At 39.4% G+C, this 23,264-nt stretch overlaps 1 protein-coding gene across 1 annotated transcript in view; it reads left to right on the top strand.

The window, feature by feature from the left end:
* SPAG17 (sperm associated antigen 17) overlaps window positions 1–23,264 on the top strand; it is a 3,638,922-nt gene that overhangs the window by 3,088,805 nt on the left and 526,853 nt on the right. The window contains exon 40 of the mRNA XM_044071485.1: window positions 22,374–22,427. Coding sequence (XP_043927420.1) covers window positions 22,374–22,427 — 54 coding nt within the window. The remainder of the gene's footprint in view (window positions 1–22,373; window positions 22,428–23,264) is intronic.

The following is a 23,264-nucleotide window of genomic DNA, read 5'->3' as shown; positions in this document are numbered from 1 at the left end:
TCCACATAGGTCAGAATGGCAACCATGCAGCTTCTTTAAGTGTCTCTGAAGCCTTCTTGAAGAGAACCTTTCTCCTAAGGGCACCCAGCAGAGAGCTGGTAGCACTATAGGACATTACTATCATGTTACAGGCATTGACTAAACCACCCTTTGAACCAGCAGCATCAATTGATTTGAAATTTCTCTCTTAGAAAACAATTTTTCTGGTGGCAGTTATTTCAGCCAAGTGGTTTTCAGAGATTCAGGCACTTTCCTGCAAGCCTCCTTATTTGGTCTTTCACAAAGAATGAGTTACCTTACAAACAAAGGCATCTTTCCTTCCTAATGTGGCATACAAATCTAATTTAAATCAGTCAATAAACCTATAAGTCTTTTCTTCCAAGATTCTCAAACAAAGGTTCATTAACTGCTTAGGTTCTGTCTTCATAGGACCAAACCATTCAGAAAATCATATCAAATTTTGTGGCATTTTCAAAATCTAAATTGGGCAAAGCAGTGACTAAGGTTACTCTGTCTACATGGTTATCCAAATGCATTTCCTTCATTTACAATAAAAAGGGCTTGTCCCATTTCACAAGGGCGATGGCCACCTCAACAGCTTTTGCCTTTACACTACCTATTGATGATATTTTCACAGCAGCTACTTGGTCAACAGTTCATACCTTTGTATCTCATTGCTTGATGAACAATCTAGATCACATTCCTTCTTTGGTTCCATCACTCTCAGGAATGTCCTCCTTTGATACCACCTGGATCTATAAGCTTGGAAATTTGTTCCATAGTTGAATCAAATGAAAACAGACAACACTGGATATGAATGTTATGTGCTTACCATAACAATAGATCCATGTTGTCTGATTTTCATCCAGTTCAACATCCCTCCCACCCACCCCTTTCCAAATTGTCACAAATGAGCTTCTGATAACTGAGTTGTCTCTGGCATACCCTGTCTGTGAGCATTTCTTACTGCCTGCTCTTATAATTCTGCCATTTTTTCTTTCCTATGTTCTGGATTTAGACTTGAAGTGGGGTTTATATGATTGATATACACATATAGAAGTTTAAATATGGATATACTATCTTAATAGGCAGCAAACTCGATCTGAAGTAATGAGGTGGAGTTCGGGGAATTATTAGTAGGTTGGGAGACAGAGCCCTGGAACCAAAGAACTTCAGAGTCAGTGCTGAGGTTGGATCCTATCGGATCCGACAACCCATAGTTGAACTGGATGAAAATCAGACAACATAGATCTATTGTTACGGTAAGTACATAACTTTCATTTATGTCAGCATAGTTTATATGGAGGAGTAGATGTCAAGAAGTACTGTACAACAAGCCTTAGAATATAGAGGATATACTGAACGGTATAAACTTATGACAATGGCATTATAGGGTGGGAAGGGTGATTATTTTTCTACTCCTCTTGTTGCTGCCTGTTTGGGGACTGATTCAGACCGATTTTATGTTTCTTTCATTTGTAGATGTTTTATTTATTTTATTTATTTATTTATTTTTGTTCTGATGTACTGATCTGGAATTTTAGTTGTTGCGTGTTTTGTTGTAATCAAAGTATTTTATAAATAAAAAGTACTTCTTTTGATAAATGCTGTTGAAGCTTTTACATCTAGCTGAGCTACCAATAATTCAGGTAAGTGGGCCCTTAGATTAACATCTCAGAGAGTTAGAGATTTGAATAAAGAGCTGCATTTATAAAAATGTTTAATAAACATGAATACAATTGAGTTGGAGGACTGCAATGGTTATCCTTTTACAGATGGGGGCTTCTACAGACACATAAGTCTGACTAGTCTTCTTATATGAAAGGCCATAGAAAGAACTATCATGGATCTCATAAGCAATGACATAGTAAACCTACAGGCACCATGACCCCATGCAGTTCAGTTTTGTCAAGGGCAGGTTATGCCTACTTACCCTGGTGGACTTCTTCAATAAGTTCACTAAAGCTATGCATGATGACAAAACAGTACACACTGTCTACCTTGACAAGGTCAAGGCTTCTGGCACAACACCTCACTCAGGCATTGTAGATACATTTTTAAAATTAGGCATAAACCCATATGTCACTCAATGGATAGACAGTTGGTTTACTAAAAGGATGCAAGAAGTTAGGATAGGGGAATCTCTAGAGTCCCACAGGAATTGGTGCTGGGGCCTTCCCTTTTTGGCATCTACTTCTCTAAAGTCAAGACAAACATCAAAGGCCCCTGGCTGACAAAGTATTCAGATAACTGCAAACTATGTGTGATCATTGATTCTTATAAAGAGACAGATACCCTTCAAGAAGGCATGATCCACACAAACAACTGGTACCAGAGCTATGGACTAAAACTCAGTGTAAAACAAATGCATAATAGTACCACCACTGGAAATTTCCACATTGATAATCTTCTTCCTCTTCTTTTCGCTTTTCCCGGTTAGGGGTCGCCACAGCAGATCACCTGTCCGCTCATGATTGGCAGTGGAGTTTTACACTGTAGAGTTGCCAGCCAGGCACCCAACCTCCCACAGAAAGCTCACACACACACACACACACACACACACACACACACACACACACACACACACACACACACACACACACACACACACACACACACACACACACACACACACACACACACGCACTCACACCTAGGGCCAATTTAGAGTATCCAATCTACCTACAGCATGTCTTTGGGATGTGGGAGGAAACCGCAGCACCCGGAGGAAACCCACATGACCACAGGGAGGACATGCAGACTCCGCACAGAAGGCACCCCAGCCGAGGATCAAACCGGAGGACCTCTTGCTGTGAGTAGGCAATGGTAACCGCTGCACCACCATGGCCTTCCATTGATAATACACCCTTAAAAGTAGAATCAGTGGTCAGGGATCTGGGAATGTATGTTGATAGTAACCTGATCAATGACCACCAAGTGTCTACTGTGGTGAGAAAATCTTTCTATGTTGCACAGCTTATAAGTAAGGGCATGGCATCCAGGCCCAAGGTGGTTATTGTTCCATTGTACCTTGCTCTTAACAGACCAGTCATACAGCACAACTCACCTTTCAGCCTGCACCTGAAAAGGCACTTGCAGCAGCTTAAGAGACCACATATGTTCAAAAAAGGATCTATATTACATTATCAAATGATAATATCATCGAAAACATAATGTTCGAGCCCTAATTATTGAACGCTAACTTTAACGAAGAATGAAAACAGTGAATTAGGAGTTTTCGACAACACATAGTTGGCCAACTCCAGGATGATGACGTTTCATGTACAGGCGAGCTGCCGTCAGAATAATTAAAATATGTGTACGTAAAAAACATAAAATACGTAAATAATAGTGTAGTAAATTACAATGGTACAGATTGATGTTGTGAAATTAAAAAGTGAGTAGTCAGCTGATTTAAATAGCCCTGCGTTCATTAGCGTGTTGTGCGTGATAGCACTATCATCTACTTTGGATTATGGCTTGCAATTCACAACCGAGTCCTGGTGTTCTAGGTAACATGTATGAGACAGTTATGTCTCAAAAGAATAAAGATATGATGTCTATCGATGGTTACTTATATAACCTAGAAAAAGTAGTAAAATGTAGGAAGTACTGGTGTTGCAGATTTAAATCATTATTTAAATGCAAGGGTAGAGCAGTAACAGAAAATGAAGTGGATGGTGAGGTATTACTAAAATCTGTAGGACATGATCATGCGTCAGATGTTACTGAAATTGAAAGGTACAGAGCCTGTCATGCACTTAAAGAAATTGCTTTGGTGTCCAGGAGTACACCTGCTTTGTTGGTAGATGATGTTGTAGCCACAACTTCTGTAGAGACAACAGTAACATTGCCGTCAAGAAGGTCAATGTTACAACAATTAGACTGTGTTAGGAAATTAAAGGTATCAAAACACAAGTCTGCAGGGAGTACTTTAGGTATGATAGATACTACACAGTTGACACTTAAAGAAGGCCACTTCATACAAAAAAGAATGGTAGACTTACAGAACAATGTGCATGTTATTGTGTTTAGCACTATGGAAAATTTACAGGATTTATGTGAAAGTGCTGTTTGGTTTATGGATGGCATTTTCCTAACCAAGGGACGACTTTGTAGGCAGTTATATTCTATACATGCTCTAATATCCTGTGGTGGAAATTGTAAAAGTGTGCCTTTAGTTTACTGCTTGATGTCCAGGAAATCCTTTAAAGCCTACAACTACTTATGGGAGTGCTTATTTTCTTTGTTAAATCTAGTAAAGTATGAGCCAACAGTACAATTCTTCATGACAAACTTTGAGCTAGCATTCATCAAGAGAGCAAAGCATAACTTTGCTAATGTAAGTGGTAGAGGTTGTTTGTTCCACTTTGCACAGAGTGTATGGCAGAAAGTTCAAGCACTAGGTTTAGCATCGCATTATGGACACTCCTCCACATTCCAACTAGAAGTTAAAAAGTTGATTGCACTATCTTTTCTTTCTGAAAATTGAAGTTCTTCCTGCTTTTAACACACTGACACATTCCCTGTGGAAGGTAAAGAACTGTTGACATACATCTCAGAAACCTACGTTGTAGGTCGACCAAGAAAGCAGTACATGAGAAATTCAGGTCCAAATAGGTTTCCTCCTATGTTCCCCATCTCATTTTGGAATCTGCCAATATTAAATTAGTTAGGTTTACCTCGCACACAGAATTACGTAGAGGGATGGCACAGGTGATTGAGGTGCTTACTAGGCAAATGGATATGTGATACCTGCTGTTTTGGATGTGTCACTACGGGATCAAAACAGAGTGATTGAGGTCAGGATGCAGTTAAAGGCAGGGTTTCCTCCATCTCCTAAAAAGTGGAAGACTATGAAAAGGTATTCCCGTATGCAAGCTGTGTTTGACAATAGGACAGAGTATTCATGCAATGAGTTTGTTACTGCTGTAGCGAGGCTATTAAAGGTGTAGTTTGCTTTAGCTACTCATAATTGTATAATGTTTTGCATCTATATAGGATATTCTTCTTTATTTCTTCTACTTTCTGTTTGAGAAATGTGGCAATTATAGCCTAAACTATTAATGCAGAGCTGTGATAATATAAATAGTGTTAGTTGAAAATGTTTCAATGTATGTCCGTTATGACATACTTTAAGTTTACGTTAATAGTGTACAAGTGACGAGAAACAGAAATGCTGAATAAAGCATGACTTCACTTGCAGTATTATAATTTCTGAAGACGAGTGTTGAATTAAGCATTTGCAACCTTTAGTTGCAGTATTATTATTTTAGTTTGTAATTGGTAGCACAGTAAATTGTCAGCATGCAGTCGCAGTTAGACTGACATTTTTTTTTTCCCGTTCATGAATAAATAATTAGACTGAGGCTCAGGTTGTAAAGCAGGCCAACTATTGCTGTTCGACATTTTTGTTTTCATGTTTTTCAGTGTTCCACAAAAGTAGCGTTCGATAATTAGGGGCCCGGCATTACATTTTCGATGATATTATCATTCCATAACGTAATATAGACCCCAAAAAAGAATACAGGGAGTAGCTGATATGCCTGCAGTTTAATCTGACTAGGTCTTGGCTGCTTTCTCAGTCTGAGCATATTTACTCTATGTACTCTCTGTCTCTGTATCAAACCCGCGGTGGTGGTGCTGCGGTAGCATTGTCACCTCACAGTAAGATGCTGTCCGGTTTGATTCTCAGCTAGAGCGTATTCTGCGTGGAGACATGCGTGAATGGGCATACCTTCATTGAAGGTTGTGCGTCAGGGCTGGTAACTCAGCACGTAAAAATCAACTACCAATCATTAGCGGACCGGAGTAACGCTGTGGCGACCCCTAACTGGGAAAAGCCGAAAGACACAACAACAACAACTCTCTGTCTCTGTCTCTCTCTCTCTCTCTCTCTGTCTCTCTATTTTTAATACCATGATAGAAAGCCCAGTCTATCTGCTAAGGCATTTTTCTCATAAACTGTTTACAATCCTTCCACTCTGTTCTGGTACTGCTGTAAACCTCAAAGTGTCTCTGTGTAACCTGCCCTCAAGTTCACCCAGTTTCTTTGCCATTTGTTCATCTTTTAATTGCTGTTCCACCATTTTTTTTTTCTTTTCATTCATCTCCTTTTCAGCAGTTTGCATTCCTACTATTTCTTCTGAATGTCTGGTTAAAACATTATTTCCTGCAGCCTTCAGCCATTTGTTTTATATATTCTAACAGGGACCCACTTTTCTTGAACATCTCAGAATGCATTTGGTCAATCTTTCTGTCTAAAGTGATTGAAGCGATTTCTCTTTTTGCTGCCATTACCATCTGCCTTTCCTGTTTCTACTCCACCACACTGCAGTCAGTCTCTTGGCGTTTTCACAGTTTATCTACCTTTTACTTCACTTTTTTATGTCATTCTTCTGGGTTTTAGAGACTTGAGCTAGCAGTAGTTTGCAGGCTTTTGCTAATTTAAACTTTTCAACGTCTGGAGTTTGTTTTTAGCTGCTTACAATTCGGCCACCATCTTGGAATACAGACATTTGATTCCCTTAACATCAGGACACGCCTTTCTGCTATAATTTGGAGGGTATTTCTTGTTTGTGCTGATATGACTGTAATTTAATTACATTCGTCTTAGCTCTCTTCTGAAAGATACATTTGGCATATTTAGTCTGTGAGACCTTTCTATATTTACTTCTTGATGGAGAAAGCCTAGTTCATTTTCTCAACTAGTTTTGTATGAACTCTCTGCAAATATTTCTTTCTGCTGTCTCTCTATATCTCTGGGACTGCATACATCTAAAGTTCTCTGATCAAGATACATCTTCTAGTTCTGTCAATTCACTGCGTTCTTCTTATCTGATCTCTTTTTCTATTAGTCTTTCTTTCATTTCCTTTTCTTTCTTGATCTGAGTCAGTTTATCTGAGAGTTTATGTAGTGCCTCAACTTTTTATTGTGTGCAGTAATGTAATATGTCTACATCTGATCTGTTTTTGATTTTAACAAGGTACCTTCCAGTTCACTTGTAGTTTATCTGTCTGCCCTTCTTCCCACCACTCTGTCATGATGCCCACTCCAGACTCCTGGATCTTCTTTTGGAAATGAATTATCAAGTATTTCCCCTTTTCTGTTACTTCTCATTTTGAAAGACAGAAACAGCAAACATATACCAGTATTTATTCAGATTTGTTCTCATTGCTGGCTTTGTGCATTTTCCCCAGTTTTCCTCCCTAGAGTACTGTTCTTAGCTGATTAATGTCTCCCATCATCTTCTTGTATTTTCTCTATATACAGATGGACTATTCTAGAATAGGAGCAGATAGGCAAGAAAAAAAAAAATAGATTCTGTCAGATATGTGAGTTTAATTGCCATATTTATTTCTGTCTTTGCTGTTAATCATAAAGAACACTGGAACATGGTACAAAGTCTTAGTAACTAATCAATGTTATGTTGTCCTATCTTGCCTTCATTCTTGCTGGTTGAGATCTCTTAAGGGTTCAGAGCTGAACCTCAGCTCCGACTCGCCCACATACCAAAGCTCGAGAGCTTCAACTGGCTTGAGGCTACAACCTATCTCATGATGCTTAGTGGCTGTTCCCCATATCTCGTTTGCAGCTTGAAGCATCGGGATTGTCTTTGCTGGCTCAGGCTAGTAATTTCTTTTTACCAAATAAAATGTGGAACTGCACAAAAACAAACCAACACGTCCAACCAAGAAGTGCCGATACATGGAGAGGAGAGTTAGCCACAACTATAGAAAGTTTATTTAATCCACATACAAGGAACACGAACCAAATAGCAGTTTAACACAGGTAAAGCATGAACACCTTCAGTACAATAACATGCGTTTTCGTCTTGTTAGGATAGACTTCGTCAGATGACCAGTGTATAACAGATGCACCTAGTATTTATATAAAACTAATTAATCAGGAACCTATAGGCTCATAACTTCTTATTGAAAATCACCAATGGTTCTACAGCTTAAAAAACTCAATTAAAATTTAAAGAACAATCCCCTTTTATACTAAAATTCTTTAACATTTTTATTATACAAATAGTTAAAACATAAAATTAAAATACTTGTGTAATAACTTTATAGGTGTCTATACATTATTTAAAAATGAGAAATAACTTATGTTTGTATATTTTAAAACCAAGTATATACTGAATAATACCTAAAATACTTTAAGAATGTTATGAAGTGCATATTATTGTAAGGTTACATTGCCATCTAGTGGCTATTTTCATTAATTACAGTTCTTGATCTCTCAAAGCTTAGCTGACCTTAGTTTTAATAAAAAGTAAAATTGAAACATAATCATTCAGACCAGGGGGATTTCCAGCCTCCAGGGTCACTTGCCACCATAACTCTCTAAATTCTATCTTTTCTTCCCATGGGCCTCCCCTGATATTATTCTTGATTTGTTCCAATACCATAAAAGAGAATTTTGATTTAGAGCATACCTTTGTATGCTTGAAAAGAGCATTAGTATCCTTCTCCTCTGTTATATCGTAAATATGTTCATAGATCCTTCTTTTTAACATTCTTTCCGTCTTTCCAACATAGAAGGACCTACACACTCCACAAATAGCCAAATAGATTATTCCCCTTGATTCACAATTGTAGCCATTCATTCATGCTTTACCTGTGTTAAACTGCTATTTGGTTCGTGTTCCTTGTATGTGGATTAAATAAACTTTCTATAGTTGTGGCTGACTCTCCTCTCCATGTATCGGCACTTCTTGGTTGGACTTGATAGTAATTTCTTTTATTATATGCCTTTTACTATACTATATATATACTCTATTATACTTTCCCAAGCCAAGTAGAGTGCTCATGTGTGTGTTTTTATTACTTGGGTGCGTCTTCGGTTGTTCTCCTTAGCCCTTGTTTTTTCTCTTATTCCCCTTAAATAATCTGTTTAAATTAGAGGATTCTTTCTATTTAGCCCCTTTTTTCTTCAGGGATTCTTTCCCTTTTTATTTAGGAGTCACCATTTAAGTTGGAGGCATCTCCTCGGGTTGGAGGAGACTGTCGTTTAACTTGAAGACTTCTCCTCCTCCCATCCCTTTCCTAAAAAAAAAAAAAAAAAAAATATCTCTTTCTACTTGCCTTTTTTCTATTGCAGTTATTGTAGTTACTGTTAGCTGGTATTGTTGTTGTTTTTGGCTTAAAGATGTCTAAAGAACCTGTTAAGGAGTTGAGACAATCTGGTTTTAAAAAGTGCAATTCATGCACCCAGAAAATGTCTCTAAAAGACGGACACACAAGTTATGTGTATTGTCTAGGAGCAGTCCATCTTCAGGACTCTTGCTCCATTTGTCATGGCTTTAGTGCTAGCATTTTACAGGAGAAGAAAAACAAACTCATTTTGAGGGGTTTGTTGAAAGGCCCTTTTGAAGAAGGTAATCAGGCTTCAAAATCGGATAAGACAAAAAAAGTCAGCTCTGGTGTCTGAGCCATCAACCAGTCAAAAAGACACAGTAACTTTGGATCTGAAGGTTCTCGGTTCTGACAAATCTGGACCTCCCTCAGTTGCATCTGAGTCTTCGGAACCATTGCGGAGCTGAAAAAGGAGTAGTCACCGTCATTGGAGCCAATACACTTGGTGCCGCCATCTCCTCTATTACAGTCTGTGGCAGGTAGTCACAGGTCATCGACCCTTTCCTCTCAGTCTTCCAGGTTATCGGACAATGACATGGAGCAGGTGGTGAAGAGGTTGCTGCGGATGCAGGCCCTAGTAGAAATTCTTTCGAGCCCAGCCCATCAGATCGTGGAGCCAACCACTGTATCTCAGATACCAGCTATTCCTCCTCCGACGCGATCAAGTTCAGATCCAGAGTATCAGGAAGTCATTGTGCTGGAATTGGCAGAGCCAGTAATCACTCACAATATCTCAGCTCTGACATCTGCTCCAATCTTGTTGATGCTGTCTTCCATCAAGGCATCTGGGAGCTGACACTCACTGCTTGGCTCTGGGGGGGGGGGAGAGTCAAATCGGACCCTTGTCAGAGCCGACTCTCCTACTCAGCACTTCAGCTCAGGTGAGTTTGGCTCCCACATCAGCCTCAGAGCCACCGTCCTTGGTGCCTGGGAGATCTTCTGGTCCTTTGGGACTGGAGTCTCTCTTGGCCCAAGACCGTGGTGCCTTCAAGGTGATGCGGAGTGTGCTCCCACTGAGTCTGCTCCTCCTTTGGCTCCAGCCACTCTTCCCCCTAAAGGGCTGGTGTCTTCTGCTTCTTCATCCCTCCATCAGCCCCAGAGTAGAGAGTCAGTGCCCAGGAAACCCCAATGGGTGGAACCTCTTCTTCTGATAAGAGGAACATATAGACTCCCCTGAGTCTGTCACCTCTTATACTGACTTAGAGGATTTGGAAGGGTCCCCACGGTTGCCCTCTGAGGATGCCTCTTTTTCAGACATCCTTGAGATCCTTAAACAGAAAGGCAGTTGGCTGGGCATTTGGCTCTCGCCCCTCCACCTCTTGGGTGTCTCCACCCTTTGATCCACTCCTGGGTGTTGTCAGTCGAAAGGTGTGGGACTCTCCTGAGTCAGTGGACCCCGTTCTGAGGAGGCCAAATAAATTCATTACTGCCCCAGAGGATAGACAATATTTAACAAAGGGAGTTCCAGTAGATGCGATGGTGGTGTCAGCGGCCACAAAGAATGAGTTAGCTGAAACTTCTGCATCTGTCCATCTGCCGAATAAGGAGTCTCATACAATGGACAGATATGGGAAGTGCATGTTCTCCTCAGCAGCCTTTACCTTATGATCACTGAATTACTTATCACATTTTACCAGACTCCAGAGGAATCTCCTGAAAGAGTTGGGAGAGAAACCCTGGGCTGTAGCACCTTGTAGGGTATCGGATAAGATAAATTCCCAGCTTGAGACCTTAACTTCTATCACAAACCCCTCCATGAGCCTCATTTCCTATGCAGCCGATGGAGCAAGCAGGCAGTGGGCATAGGAATAGCTCTTAGGAGACATTCCTGGATGCGCTTTTGCGAGTTTGCTGAACCCTTCAGATCTTCCTTTATTGATGCCCCATTTGATGGCTCGTCCTTGTTCGGGCCAAAAGTAAAAGAGACTCTCACCAGGAGCCAGCAAGAAGGCAATATTCTATCTGCCATCGCAGTGGATTTTTCTGCCCCTACCAGACCTTATCCTAAAGGTCAAAAGAGCGGAAAAATGTGGTCCCAGAAGTCCAAAGGAGCCTTGCCAGACGCTCGTGGTGATCCTTCCCCCAGGAGCAGAGGGGGGAATAACAATGGAAGATGCCATCCATGCGGCAGGGATGTCTGCAGAACCAGGGCAACAGAGATACATTCTCTGGTTGGCCTTTCCAGCGCTCCTGAAAGGAGGCCCAACTGTCCGCCTCTGGAGGCAGTCGGGGGAAGAATATCTCTGCACCCAGAAGCCTGGCTGAAATTGATTCAAGACAAATGGGTACAGTCCATTATATCCAGGAGATACAACATTCCTTTCCACTGCCCGCCTCATCCATCAAAGTCTATCCCAGACATTCCACCTGGTCTAAGCAACCCTAGAAATTCAAAGGTTGCTAGAAAAAAAGAGTCATCCAAGAAGTTCCCGCAGACCAGATCGGAACCAGAATTTACTCAAGGTTCTTTTTAGTTCCAAAAAAGACAGGAGACCAATATTGGATCTCATCAGGCTAAACAAGTTGGTAAGAAAGGCAAAGTTCCAGATGGTAACACTGCAGTCTATACTCCCTTTTCTGGAACAAGGCAATTGGATGCGCTCTTTAGATCTTCAGGACGCATACTACCACATAAAGATGGACAGGGACTCCAGAAGATTTCTATGCTTCTGGCTGGGAGCCAGTCATTACCAGTTCAGAGCTCTGCCCTTTGGTCTCACTACAGCCCCCAGAGTGTTTACCAAATGCATGGCAGTAGTCACGGCTCATATGAGACATCAAGGATTCCAGGTGTTTCCATATTTAGATGACTAATCAGAGCAAGAGACTCCACCATCCATCTCTGCTCAGATCTAGGCATTACTATAAATACAGAAAAATCTGCATTGTTGCCATCACAGCATATTACCTTTATAGGGTCAGATTTAAACACAAACAATATGGTAGAAAAACTGCCTCAAGAGAGAATACAAATGCTACACAGTCAAGTATCTATTCTAATCAAAAAGAAAAAGGTACAAGCAAATTTGTCCTCAAGGTCCTAGGCTCAATGGCAACAGTGATAACACTAGTCCCACTGGCACAACTGCACATGCGGATATTATAATGGCTACTCTTCGCTCAGTGGTCCATACAGGAGTTACCCATGTCTCACAAGATTCTCATTATGGATGCCTGCAAGAGAGACCTACCTTGGTGGCTTCAGTCCACTCAGGTAACAATGGGCAGACCATTCGTACTTCCCCAACCTGTCACTACAGTAACCAGGGACACTTCCCAGAGAGGGGGGGGGGCATTATCTGGGACAGACTGTCCAAGGAGTTTGGAAAGATCATGAGTACCATTTGCACATCAATGTCCTAGAGATGAGAGTGGTGCTTCTGTCATTACAAGCATTTCAGAACTCTCTTCCCATGGGAACTATTGCAATTCAGACAGACAATATGTCAGTGGTATGGTACATCAAAAAACATGGGTGAACCAGATCCTATTCCCTATGTCAAGAGGCCCAGAGAGTTTGGCAATGGGCAATTTCTTCTCAGCGCTTTCTGACGGCAATGCACATCCCAGGGAAATCCAGTGTAATAGCACACAGACTAAGCAGAGCAATTCTCATGCCTCATGAGTGGTCCCTAAGTCAGGAAGTTGCGCAAATTTTTCACAAATGGGGCCAGCCTTGCTGCAACCTTTTTGCCACTCTATTCAATGCCAAAAGCAGCAACTACTTTGCCCTTATTTCCCCTCTGGGAGAGTCACTGGGGGATGCACTCGTCCACGATTGGCCCCTGGGACTTCTTTATGCTTTTTCCCCATTTCCATTGATTCTGAAGGTTATTCAGAAAGCCAAGTTGTTAAGTTACAGTTTAATTCTCAATGCTCCTTATTGGCCTTGTCAGATTTGACCCAGTGCCGGATCTTCTGATGCATCAGTCATAAACGCTCCATCCTGCTCTTCAGAACCTCAAGCTGATGGCTTGGTTACTCCACTTCCAATCTTAGCCTGGCTTCCAGAATTATCCACTTATAGTACATCACATCCTGGTTTCCTCACACAAAAAGATGACTAGGAAACATTACTCAAGCAAATGGAAGAGATTCTCTTGTTGGGCGGACAAAAACATGTAGATCCCTTTACAGCCCCTATACCTTCAATTTTGGAATTTCTAAAAGACGTCTTTAATCAAGGAGCAGTGGCAGCCACTATTTGAGTACAATTAGCTGCTATATCAAATTGTCATGTGGGAGACTTCTGAGCCAATGTAATGTCCCATAGATTATACAAAGCTTTCCTCAGGGGTACCTTTCTGTTAAGATCATCCTTAAGAGAACCTCCTCCCCCATGGGATCTAAATTTAGTATTATCATCAGTGATCCTTCCTCCCTTCGAACCAGCTTCCTCTTGTGCACTAAAATTTTTATCTTGTAAAACAGTCTTTCTAACAACAATTACTTCATCTAGGAGAGTGTCAGAATTGCAGGCTTTGTCTATCCGTCCTCCATATTTAATTTTTCACAAAGATAGAAGAAGAGTTTCTCTCAGAACAAATCCTTCCTTCTTACCAAAAGTTTGTTCTGAAGCAAATTCAAATCAATCTATAGAATTGCCTGTGTTTTTCCTAACTATGGCAACAAGGCAGAATATAAGCTTGACCAACTGGATGTGCATAGACAGTTGCATTTTTACTTGCACGGGACCAAAGATATCAGAAAGTTAGAACAGGGCATCCTTTTGTTCCACTGTCCTGAAGAGTTTATTCCATTGAGCCACCCAGGAAAAAGGTGCTGGGGACTCTGTCCCAGCCAGCAAGAATGAAGGCGAGATAGGACAACATAACATAAAGAAGTTATGTACTCACCATAACATTCTGTGTTTGTTGTCCAGTATCTTGCCTTCATTCTTGAGTCCCAGCCATCCATCCCCCCTCGTGAAGGATCTAGACAACTTTAAAATTGGCAAATATGGTCTGATTCCCTTCTTGCCTCTTTACCTCTTTAACTAATATATTTCAAAAATTTCCTTTCTGTATGTTAGCATACTCTAGGGAGTACTCTCTCAAACGAGATCTGGGGAACAGCTGCTAAGCATCATGGGATAGGTTGTAGCCTCGAGCCAGTTAAAGCTCTCGAGCTTTGGTATGTGGCTGAGTCGGAGCCGAACCCTTAAGAGATCTCAACCAGCATGAATGAAGGCGAGATACTGGACAACAAACATGAAACATTATGGTGAGTACATAACTTCTTTTTATGCTAGCAGACTAATTGCTATCCAGTGCTTGCCAGTCATTAAATAAACTGCACAGTGACAGGGATGACATTTAAGTAGTTTTACTTTCTTTTATAAACTCAAACAATAGAAAAAGAATTTAGTTTAATATTAACAGTATTTGCTATGTATTTAATTAAAATCTAGTGGTAATTTAAATATTTTTATTATTAGAATGCTTTTTATTGAAATTGGCTTTGTGGCTCTGTTTCTCTGTGGTTCTGTCACGCTCCACGATGCAGTGAGCTGTCCAGGGTTCTGAAGTACTGTCTTGCATGATGATTGGTTCCCACTGAATGTTGCATTGCTGACTTCCCACCTTTTTTTAGTTTTTAAGTAAAAATATAAGTAAAAACGATTTTTTAATAAAGAATGCTTTTTATTCAGTCACTCTAAAAAGTAAAAAGTAAAGAAGAAGAGTGAAAAACTTTGCAAAAGAAACACAGACAGCCTGACCAGAAAAGCATTTGAGGTTGGTTTTGCTGATTCCTGCTACTTCTTCTGGTACTCCATTAACAGAATCATCAAAAGGAACCTCAAATGCTTTTCTGAAATCAGGTTGTCTCTGTTTCTTTTGCAAAGTTTTCACTCTTCTTCTTTATTTTTTACTTTTTAGAGTGACTGAATAAAAAGCATTCTTTATTTTAAAAAATATTTTATCAATTATGTATTTTTTTAAATGATACTTTCATTGTTATTGCTTCCTGAGGGTTTGGGGTCCTTAGTCCAGCTTTAACCCTCTCTTTAAGAACTAGGCAGGAATTAAGGAGAGGCACCAGCCCCTTTCTTACAAACAATATTACTGAAAATGTAACTTGCAGATATTGGTGCCAGTGGATGTACTTGTATTGGAAAGCATCAAGTGATTACATATGCAGAGTTTTCACAATGCACAGCACATGTTGGCCATTATTTTTAACATTCATCTCCTTTACCTGCTTTCATGAGCTTTAGTTGTTTGGATGTTGACCTAAAGTCTGTGTACTAAACTTGCTTTTTTTAAAGAATGTTCTGCTTTTGCCTCTTTACCCTGGTTATAGAATAGTGTGTATGTTGTACCTTTAAGAAGCATTTTAAGGTTGGCAAGTGCATATAAGTAGCCAGCACATGCTAGCTTCAGTGCCATTTTGTGAGTGCAGCCAGAGTGTGAGCATGTATGAGTGTAATAGCTAGTTTGTTTATAAGTTTACCTAAGTTAATGTTTTTAAGCCTCAATCTTGATGTGTTTGTACATAATAAAGCTGTTTGAACAGAACCCACAAAGACTCGTCTATTTTATCCTGACTAGACGAGTGACATGGTATCAGAACCAGGATTCCAGAGACTGCTTTTCAGAGCTAAGTGGTACAGAGTGAAGGTAAACTAAGAGAAATGAGTAAGAAAAAGGGACAGAAACTAACCAAAAGTAATAAAAACTTGCACAAATTATTTATTTTGTAAAAAAGATAAAAAGGAGCATTACAAGGACACAAACTGCATTATTAAACAAGTGAGAGGCACAAAAGGTTTATTAACTAAACAAAATGTTTAAAATTGAGATATTTGATGAAACAATTATCAGAAAAGCACATAAGGGGTTCGGAATTACCTCAGAATTGCAAAATGAGCATGTTTAGAGCAAAACTGGCATGTTTAGAGTAAAACGAGCACAAGAAAGGTATAATGGGCATGAAAAAAAGATTTTTAAAAAAGCAAAACTAATATAATAAAGGACAAAAAGGGAACATTAAGCATAAATAAAGCAAGACAACTGCATGTTTTTTGGCAAAGTACTGTTTTGGCATAACTACTACTACTTCATGTTGTATTCAGTGCATAACTAGATTTACTCGAAGTATCTCAAAGTGTGTAAAAGTACTTACAGTGTGTGTTGATTACTGTGCATTTATTCCACAGTTTATTTGTGTGCAAAGTGCAACTATAAGTACAGTCAAAATACAGCCATTTCAAAAAGTTTCTTGTGCTAGGTGTGTCTGTTCACAAAGTACTGCCATTACAGAGTGTTTCTTGCACTTTAAAAAGCTATTTAGCAAACTACATCCATTTTGGGGAATTTTCAGTGTGCTATCTACTGTTTATTTGCAAAGTGCAGGTACTTTGAAATGTTTACTTTGAGCTTCTTCTGCCCAGTTCATTCACACAGTGCAGTTATTTTGAAATGTTTCTTATACTGATGAGAGGTAATTTCTTACAGTATAGTGATTTCAAGAGTATTACAGTGCCCGAGGGACTTATTTCACAACGTTCAGTTATTCAGAGGCTTGTTGTGCTATTGGGCATGGTTACAAATACTGGCATAAATTTATGGCATATGTATATGTGTGTATGTTCGTGCATGCTTGCAAAAGTCCTCACTCGTATGTGTTAATATGGCAGATGGATTTTGAAAACCCTCACCATTGATGTTTGATCAGAATATTGCAGAGAATTGGAAAATATTTTAGCAAGAGTATGATATTTTTTTATACAAGCAGCTTATTCTGACAAAGATGCATGCACTAGGCATTCATTTTTCTAAACCTAGCTGGGACAGAGGCCATTGTAAAGGAGCATTAATTTCTGTATGCACCAGCAGTATATGAGGGAGTAGGAGAAAACCGTCATATTGTTGTACAGGCTAAATCAAGGGAAGACCCTGAGTGTTTGAAGTGCAAGTTCGGGGAAATGTGTAACCCCCAGACAATTTTTTTGTTAGAGAAGCATTTGTTTTACACAAGAGATCAAAAACCATGGGAAACTTTCACAGCTTATATAACTGACTTGAGAAACAAAGCTAAAATGTGTCTGTTTGGTCACTTAAAAGATGAGTTAATAAAGGCAGGTTTGTGTGTGGTATTAATAGTGCTGCAGTGAGAAATATTTGGCTTCATGACAGTGATTTAATGCTGAACAAAGTTATTGAGATTTGTTAAATCCATGAAGTTACAGAAAGGCGCACAAGTATGCTTGCAAGTGATGAGCATGGTTTCAGCAGGCTCCAGAGCAAATGTAGACAGCATGCAACATGTGGCTAGCAGAGCAGGTCTAAGCACATGGCACCTGCAACCCCTGTGAGTTTACCTGGAAAATCCTGTAGTTTTCCAGCAAGTTTTCAGAAAATTATATGCTCAGTGCAGTACAAGGGTGAGTCAGCAAAACCCAAATCCAGCTTTATTGTTAACTGTCACAGTTGTGGTGACAATCATAAGTCTAAAAGAGAAAAATGCTTAGCATTTGGTCAGCAATGACCACAAGTGTAAAAAATGGAACCATTTTCAAAGTTTTGCAAATCAAGTAGACCTCACACAGTTATAAAGAGGGGTCACTCAAAAAAGCAAGTTGATCACATAGAGAGCTGCAATTCTACTTTCTAAGTAGATGGTTTATCAGTAATTGGTGAAAATGTTGATGCAGTAAATTTGTTGGCAAAGAAAGAAGTGTTTTGTACTGTCCAGATCAATGGTAAATCCACCAAACTTAAAGTGGACACTGTCTCAAAGTGTAATGTTATGTCAGCAGATGCATTTGCTAAGCTGAGAACTGATGAACAACTCAGTGTGGCTAGTTGTGTGAAACTTGTTGCTTATGGAGGTGAAGAAATTCAAACTGAAGGCTTAGTAGTCCTTTCGTGTTATTTGGCTAGGAACTGTTACAGCTTGTTATTCCATGTAGTCTGAAGACCTATGCAGTCATTAGTGGGTCTCAGAGACAGTTTGAGAATGAATTTGCTTTCTTTTACCAACTAAGTTCATCATATAAGCACATATCCTTGTTCCAATTTTGCTGAAACTATTTTCTCAGAGTATGCTGATGTTTTCGATGACAAGTTGGGCAAATTTCCATTTGTGTATTCCATGAAGTTAGACCCAGAAGTCAGTCTAGTAGACCAGCAAGAAAAGTACCGATAGCTATGCAGGATCAAGTCAAAGCTCAGCTGGATAATATGGTGCAGCAAGGTGTAATTTGTCTAGTTACAGAACCGAGTGAATGGTGTCGTCTATGGAAGCAGCCCACAAAAAAGGTTCAGACAAAATCAGAATATGTATTGACCCAAGAGATTTGAACAAAGCTTTAAAGAGACGCATTATTCAATGTTTGCAGTCAAGGAAGTTGCAGCCCTAATACCAAATGACACTGTTTTTTCTGTCTTAAATGCAAAAAGTTGATTTTGGTAAGTGATGCTTGATCACAAATCCTCATTACTGACTACTTTCAGTACCCTATTTGACAGGTATAGATTTCTCGGGATGCCATTTGGAATAAATTTTGCAAGTAAAGTCTTCCAATGTACAATGGAGCAAATTTTTTCAGGTTATCCTTGAGCCATAATAGTAGATGATTTATTGGTTGAAGGCCATGGTGAAGCAGAGCATGTCAGAAATTTTGAGAAAGTTCTAGACAGAGCACATGAAGTGAACTTAAAGCTCAGTCCTCTGAAGTGCAAATTCAGACTTCCAGAAGTTACATAATGTCGGTCATTTATTCACTAGCACTGGCTTGAGACCAGACCTGTCCAAGCAAGCAGCCATTCTTGAGATGCCAGCACTAGATAATGTTCAGGCTTGACAACGTTTTCTTGGTATGGTCAACTATTTAGGCAAGTTTACACCAGACTTCAGATTTGTTGACAGCACCTTTAAGAGAGCTGACATGCAAAAATGTTACATGGTCTTGGTTGAAACAGCACCAGAAGCCATTTAAAGACCTTAAGCAGAAAATTGCCACACCACTTACATTACAATTCTATGATGTCAATAAACGAGTAACTCTTTGCTGTGATGCTTCAAAATTTGGTCTTGGCACAGTTATTCTTCAAGAGAGCAGAACAGTAGCCTGTGCATCTAGAACTCTTACCCAAACTGAAATGCAGAATGCTCAAATTGAGAAAGAACTTTTGGCAATAGTATTTGCATATTCAAAGTGTCATGATTATATCCATGGTCGAGAAATTCAGATTGAAACTGATCACCAGCCTCTAGTTATTATTCTGAATAACCCCATGCATTCAGCTCCTGCAAGATTACAAAGAATGATGCTCAAATTACAAAAGTACAACTTAAAAATGGTCTATACAAAAGGCAAACTTCTTTATCTGGCTGATAGCTTATCCACATCGCCCAGAAATACAATGAAACAGCTTCCTGCAAAGAATTTTGACTTTGACATCATGGAAGTCAATAATTTTTCTAGCAGGAGACTTGATGAGCTGAGAGATCATACAGAGACTGATCCAATTTTGCAAAATCTCAATCACTACATTAATGTTGGATGACCATCAAAGAAGTCTAGTGTACCACCTGAAATGCAAACTTATTTTCCTTTCCGAGATGAAATGTTGATGGAAGATGGCATTATTTTCAACGGTCCTAAAATTCTTGTTCCTTCTTCCTTACAACATGAATATATCCAGATTTTACATTGTGGTAACTCAGGTTCTGAATCTACCAAAAGAAGGACAAAAGAACTAGTATTTTGGCCTTCTCTAGTAAAAGACATTGATAAAGTACTTTCTTCTTGTTCAGTATGCAATAGTACTAAACCGCATTTGCAAAAAGAACCACTTCAGCTAAGTCAAGTTCCTGAGCTACCTTGGTCAACAGTAGCCACTGATATATTTGAGTGGAATAATCAGCATTACTTAGTGTTGGTAGACTCTTATTCAAACTGGTTTGAGATTGATTTACTACCTAACCTAATGTCCAGTACTGTTATCACCAAGTTGAAACATCATTTCTCAGTCCATGGTATTCCACACAAAATTGTTTCTGACAATGGTACTCGATTTACTAGTCAGTTGTTTCAGAAATTTGCAAAAGAATGGGACACTAGAAGTCCAGAACATCCACAGTCAAATGGACTAGCTGAACGTGCAGTACAGAGTGCAAAGCAATTACTTGAGAGGTCAAAGTGTGATAATACTGATATCTTTTTGAGTTTACTTAATCTCAGAAACATACACCGTGATAATATACTTGGCTCACTTGCTGAAAGACTTCCGTCTAGGCAAACCAGAACACCACCACCTATTAGTTCCAGTTTGCTGAAGCCTAAAGATAAGAACAACAGGACAATTAGAGCCCAATTATTCTGAAAGCATTCTTTCCAGAAGTCCAGTTATGATAATCAAGCAGATTTCTTTGTCTGTTGAAAGGAGAGATGGTGAGGATACAAATGGCAAAAGGTTTCGACCAGATTGGTCAAGAAAACGTACCTAGCCGAGATCCTACTTCATAGAATCTGATGGTGTGATGTACAGGAGAAATCACAGACATCTTCCTGTACCAGAATCGATATTGCAACATTGTTCCTGTGATAAAGACTTTAGATCTCAGAGCAATTCAGACAATATTTCTATTGCAGAACATGCCTTAACTTCTACTTCCATTCCTGATGATGTTCCTGATGTCCCTAAAGTTGAACATTCAGCAGAGGCAGTCCCAGTTGCTAGACCTGATTCTGATTTCTATGTCACACGATTTGGTTGTATCTCCAGACCTAGTGTGAAATATACAGCAACCTGAACATATGTGTTTAAATGTATTTAGTTCTGTATAATTGCATGACGAAGAATTATTTGTATTGATTACATGTCAATTAATGTTGTCAACACTGCATGACCTATTTCTCAAAGAGGGAAGATGTAGAATAGTGTGTATGTTGTACTGTTAAGCATTTCAAGGTCGGCATGTACATATCAATAGCCAGCACATGCTAGCTTCAGTGCCATTTTGCGAGTGCAGCCAGAGAGTGAGCATGTATGAGTGTAATAGCTAGTTTGCTTATGTTTACCTAAGTTAAAGTAATTAAGCCTCAGTCCTGATGTGTTTGTACATAATAAAGCTGTTTGAACAGAACCCACAAAGACTCATGTATTTTATCCTGCCTAGACGAACGACACTGGTGTTTGTGTTGGTTGGTTTTATTATTGTCATTAGCAGCAGAACTTTCTCTGTGGGAGAGGAAAGGACTCATTGTTGGTTTCAGGAGTCAAACAATTAATATGTTGCATATGAAAGCCTTCTACTGTTCTGCAGTTATAGAATAGTTGTCACTCTAAACAGGCTGCTTGTGCTTTCTGCAAAATAAAAATGTTTGACACCAGCAGAAAACATACAATTCTCTTGATCATGTAGTTAGCTCTCTATAATGTCATGAATGAAAATAAATGCAAAATTCTGAGAAATGCTTTTTTTCATCCTACAGAACTGTATAAAAACTAGAAAGTGTTGCTGATCTGGATTTTATTTTACTAGTGATGCTTGCATTTTTCATTACATCTTTTGGCATGTTCTTTTCATTTTGGCTGACCTGTACCTGACTGTCTTAGGCATGCATCATTTTAAAGACTAGGCATTAGTTATATGGCTGCTACCAATACGTTTGAAGCCCCCCCCCCAAACAATGATGTCATTTGTATCATGCTGATGGAAAGAGTCATCATTCATAGGTTCATAGGTATATACAAGGCTAATGACCACAAGGGCAATTATAAGCCTAGCCAATCAGTCCAACTTATGTTATAGTGCTGACTTTCTAATTTGCCCATTTTGTCATGAACATATTATAATGAAGCATTTCCATATCATGTATCACCATCACAACAAAGCTGGTGTATGATGTCTCCTTATATACTCTGAATCTGAGTAATACTTGATTATAAAAAGAAGACCAACATTTTAGTCATACAGAGACTGGAGTTTTATTTTCTTAATTTAGGTACATAGCTGTTTACTGCAGATGTTTAAAGCATCCTTCTTCAATTTTGCCATAATTTTAAAGCAGCTATTTAGTACTCAAATAACTTGATGATGATGCAGTTATGACATGATGCATTATGAGCAGGGAGAGTTACTGTTTTAAAAGCAAAACACACTGCATAAGGTAGTTCACCATATTTATTAGATAGAACTATTAAGGCACTATATTTTCCTAATGTATTTCGCTGCATAATTCATGATGATGATGTTTTCTTTTTTCTTTCATGCAGCAAGGGAGGACTGATTCAGGAATCTCTTTGGACAGGGAAATTAGTTCAGTACAGGTAATCTAGTTAGGGGTCAAATGTTTTAGTGTTTAATTTACATTTGTAGTGTTTGACTTTCTGTTGCTTTTGATTTTGTATTTAATTTCATGGATTCTTTCATACATATGGTTCATCTGTATAGTGTACAATAAAGAGTCATATTCGAATAGACTGGCATTGAAATAGTTCTTCTGGTGCTGTAATATCCAGTTTTGATCCATACATCACATTTGCTGTACCACATCATAAAATCTTTACAAAAGTTTAATTATTTTCTGAAGCTTGTGGAGTTTACTCAGACCTTAAGTCATGTACATATTTTTTTCTTAAAAGAGTTTCTTCCCCCCTCAGGAAGAGAATGCAATGTTTTTCATTAGTTCATTCACTCACAAGCACCAGTTAATGAAGGAAATTAACTATATTCATTTGCGTACCCTCTAGTGATTATTGGGTGGCCGCGGTGGTGCAGCGGTTAGCGTTGCCGCCTCACAGCAAGAGGTTCTCCAGTTCGATCCTCGGCTGGGATGCCATCTGTGCAGACTCTGCATGTCCTCCCTGTGTTTGTGTGGTTTTCTTCTGGGTGCTCCGGTTTCCTCCCACGTCCCAAAGACATGCTGTAGGTGGATTGGATACTCTAAATTGGCCCTAGGCATGAGTGAGTGCGTGCATGTGTGTGCCTTCCGTGGAAAATTGGGTGCCGGGCTGGTAACTCGACACCGTAAAAAACTCCACTGCCAATCATGAGCGGACAGGCGATCTGCTGTGGTGACCCCTAACTAGGAAAAAGCCAGAAGAAGACCCTCTAGTGATTATCACTCCTAGTTTATTTACTTTTGTCTCCACTGCCTACAATAT

Source organism: Protopterus annectens, chromosome 5.part0 (assembly GCF_019279795.1).
Source record: "Protopterus annectens isolate FY-2018-M chromosome 5.part0, PAN1.0, whole genome shotgun sequence".
NCBI classification, from domain to species: Eukaryota; Metazoa; Chordata; order Ceratodontiformes; family Protopteridae; genus Protopterus; species Protopterus annectens.
The sequence above is the reverse complement of the archived record's forward strand: the minus strand, read 5'-3'. Positions and strand labels throughout refer to the sequence as shown.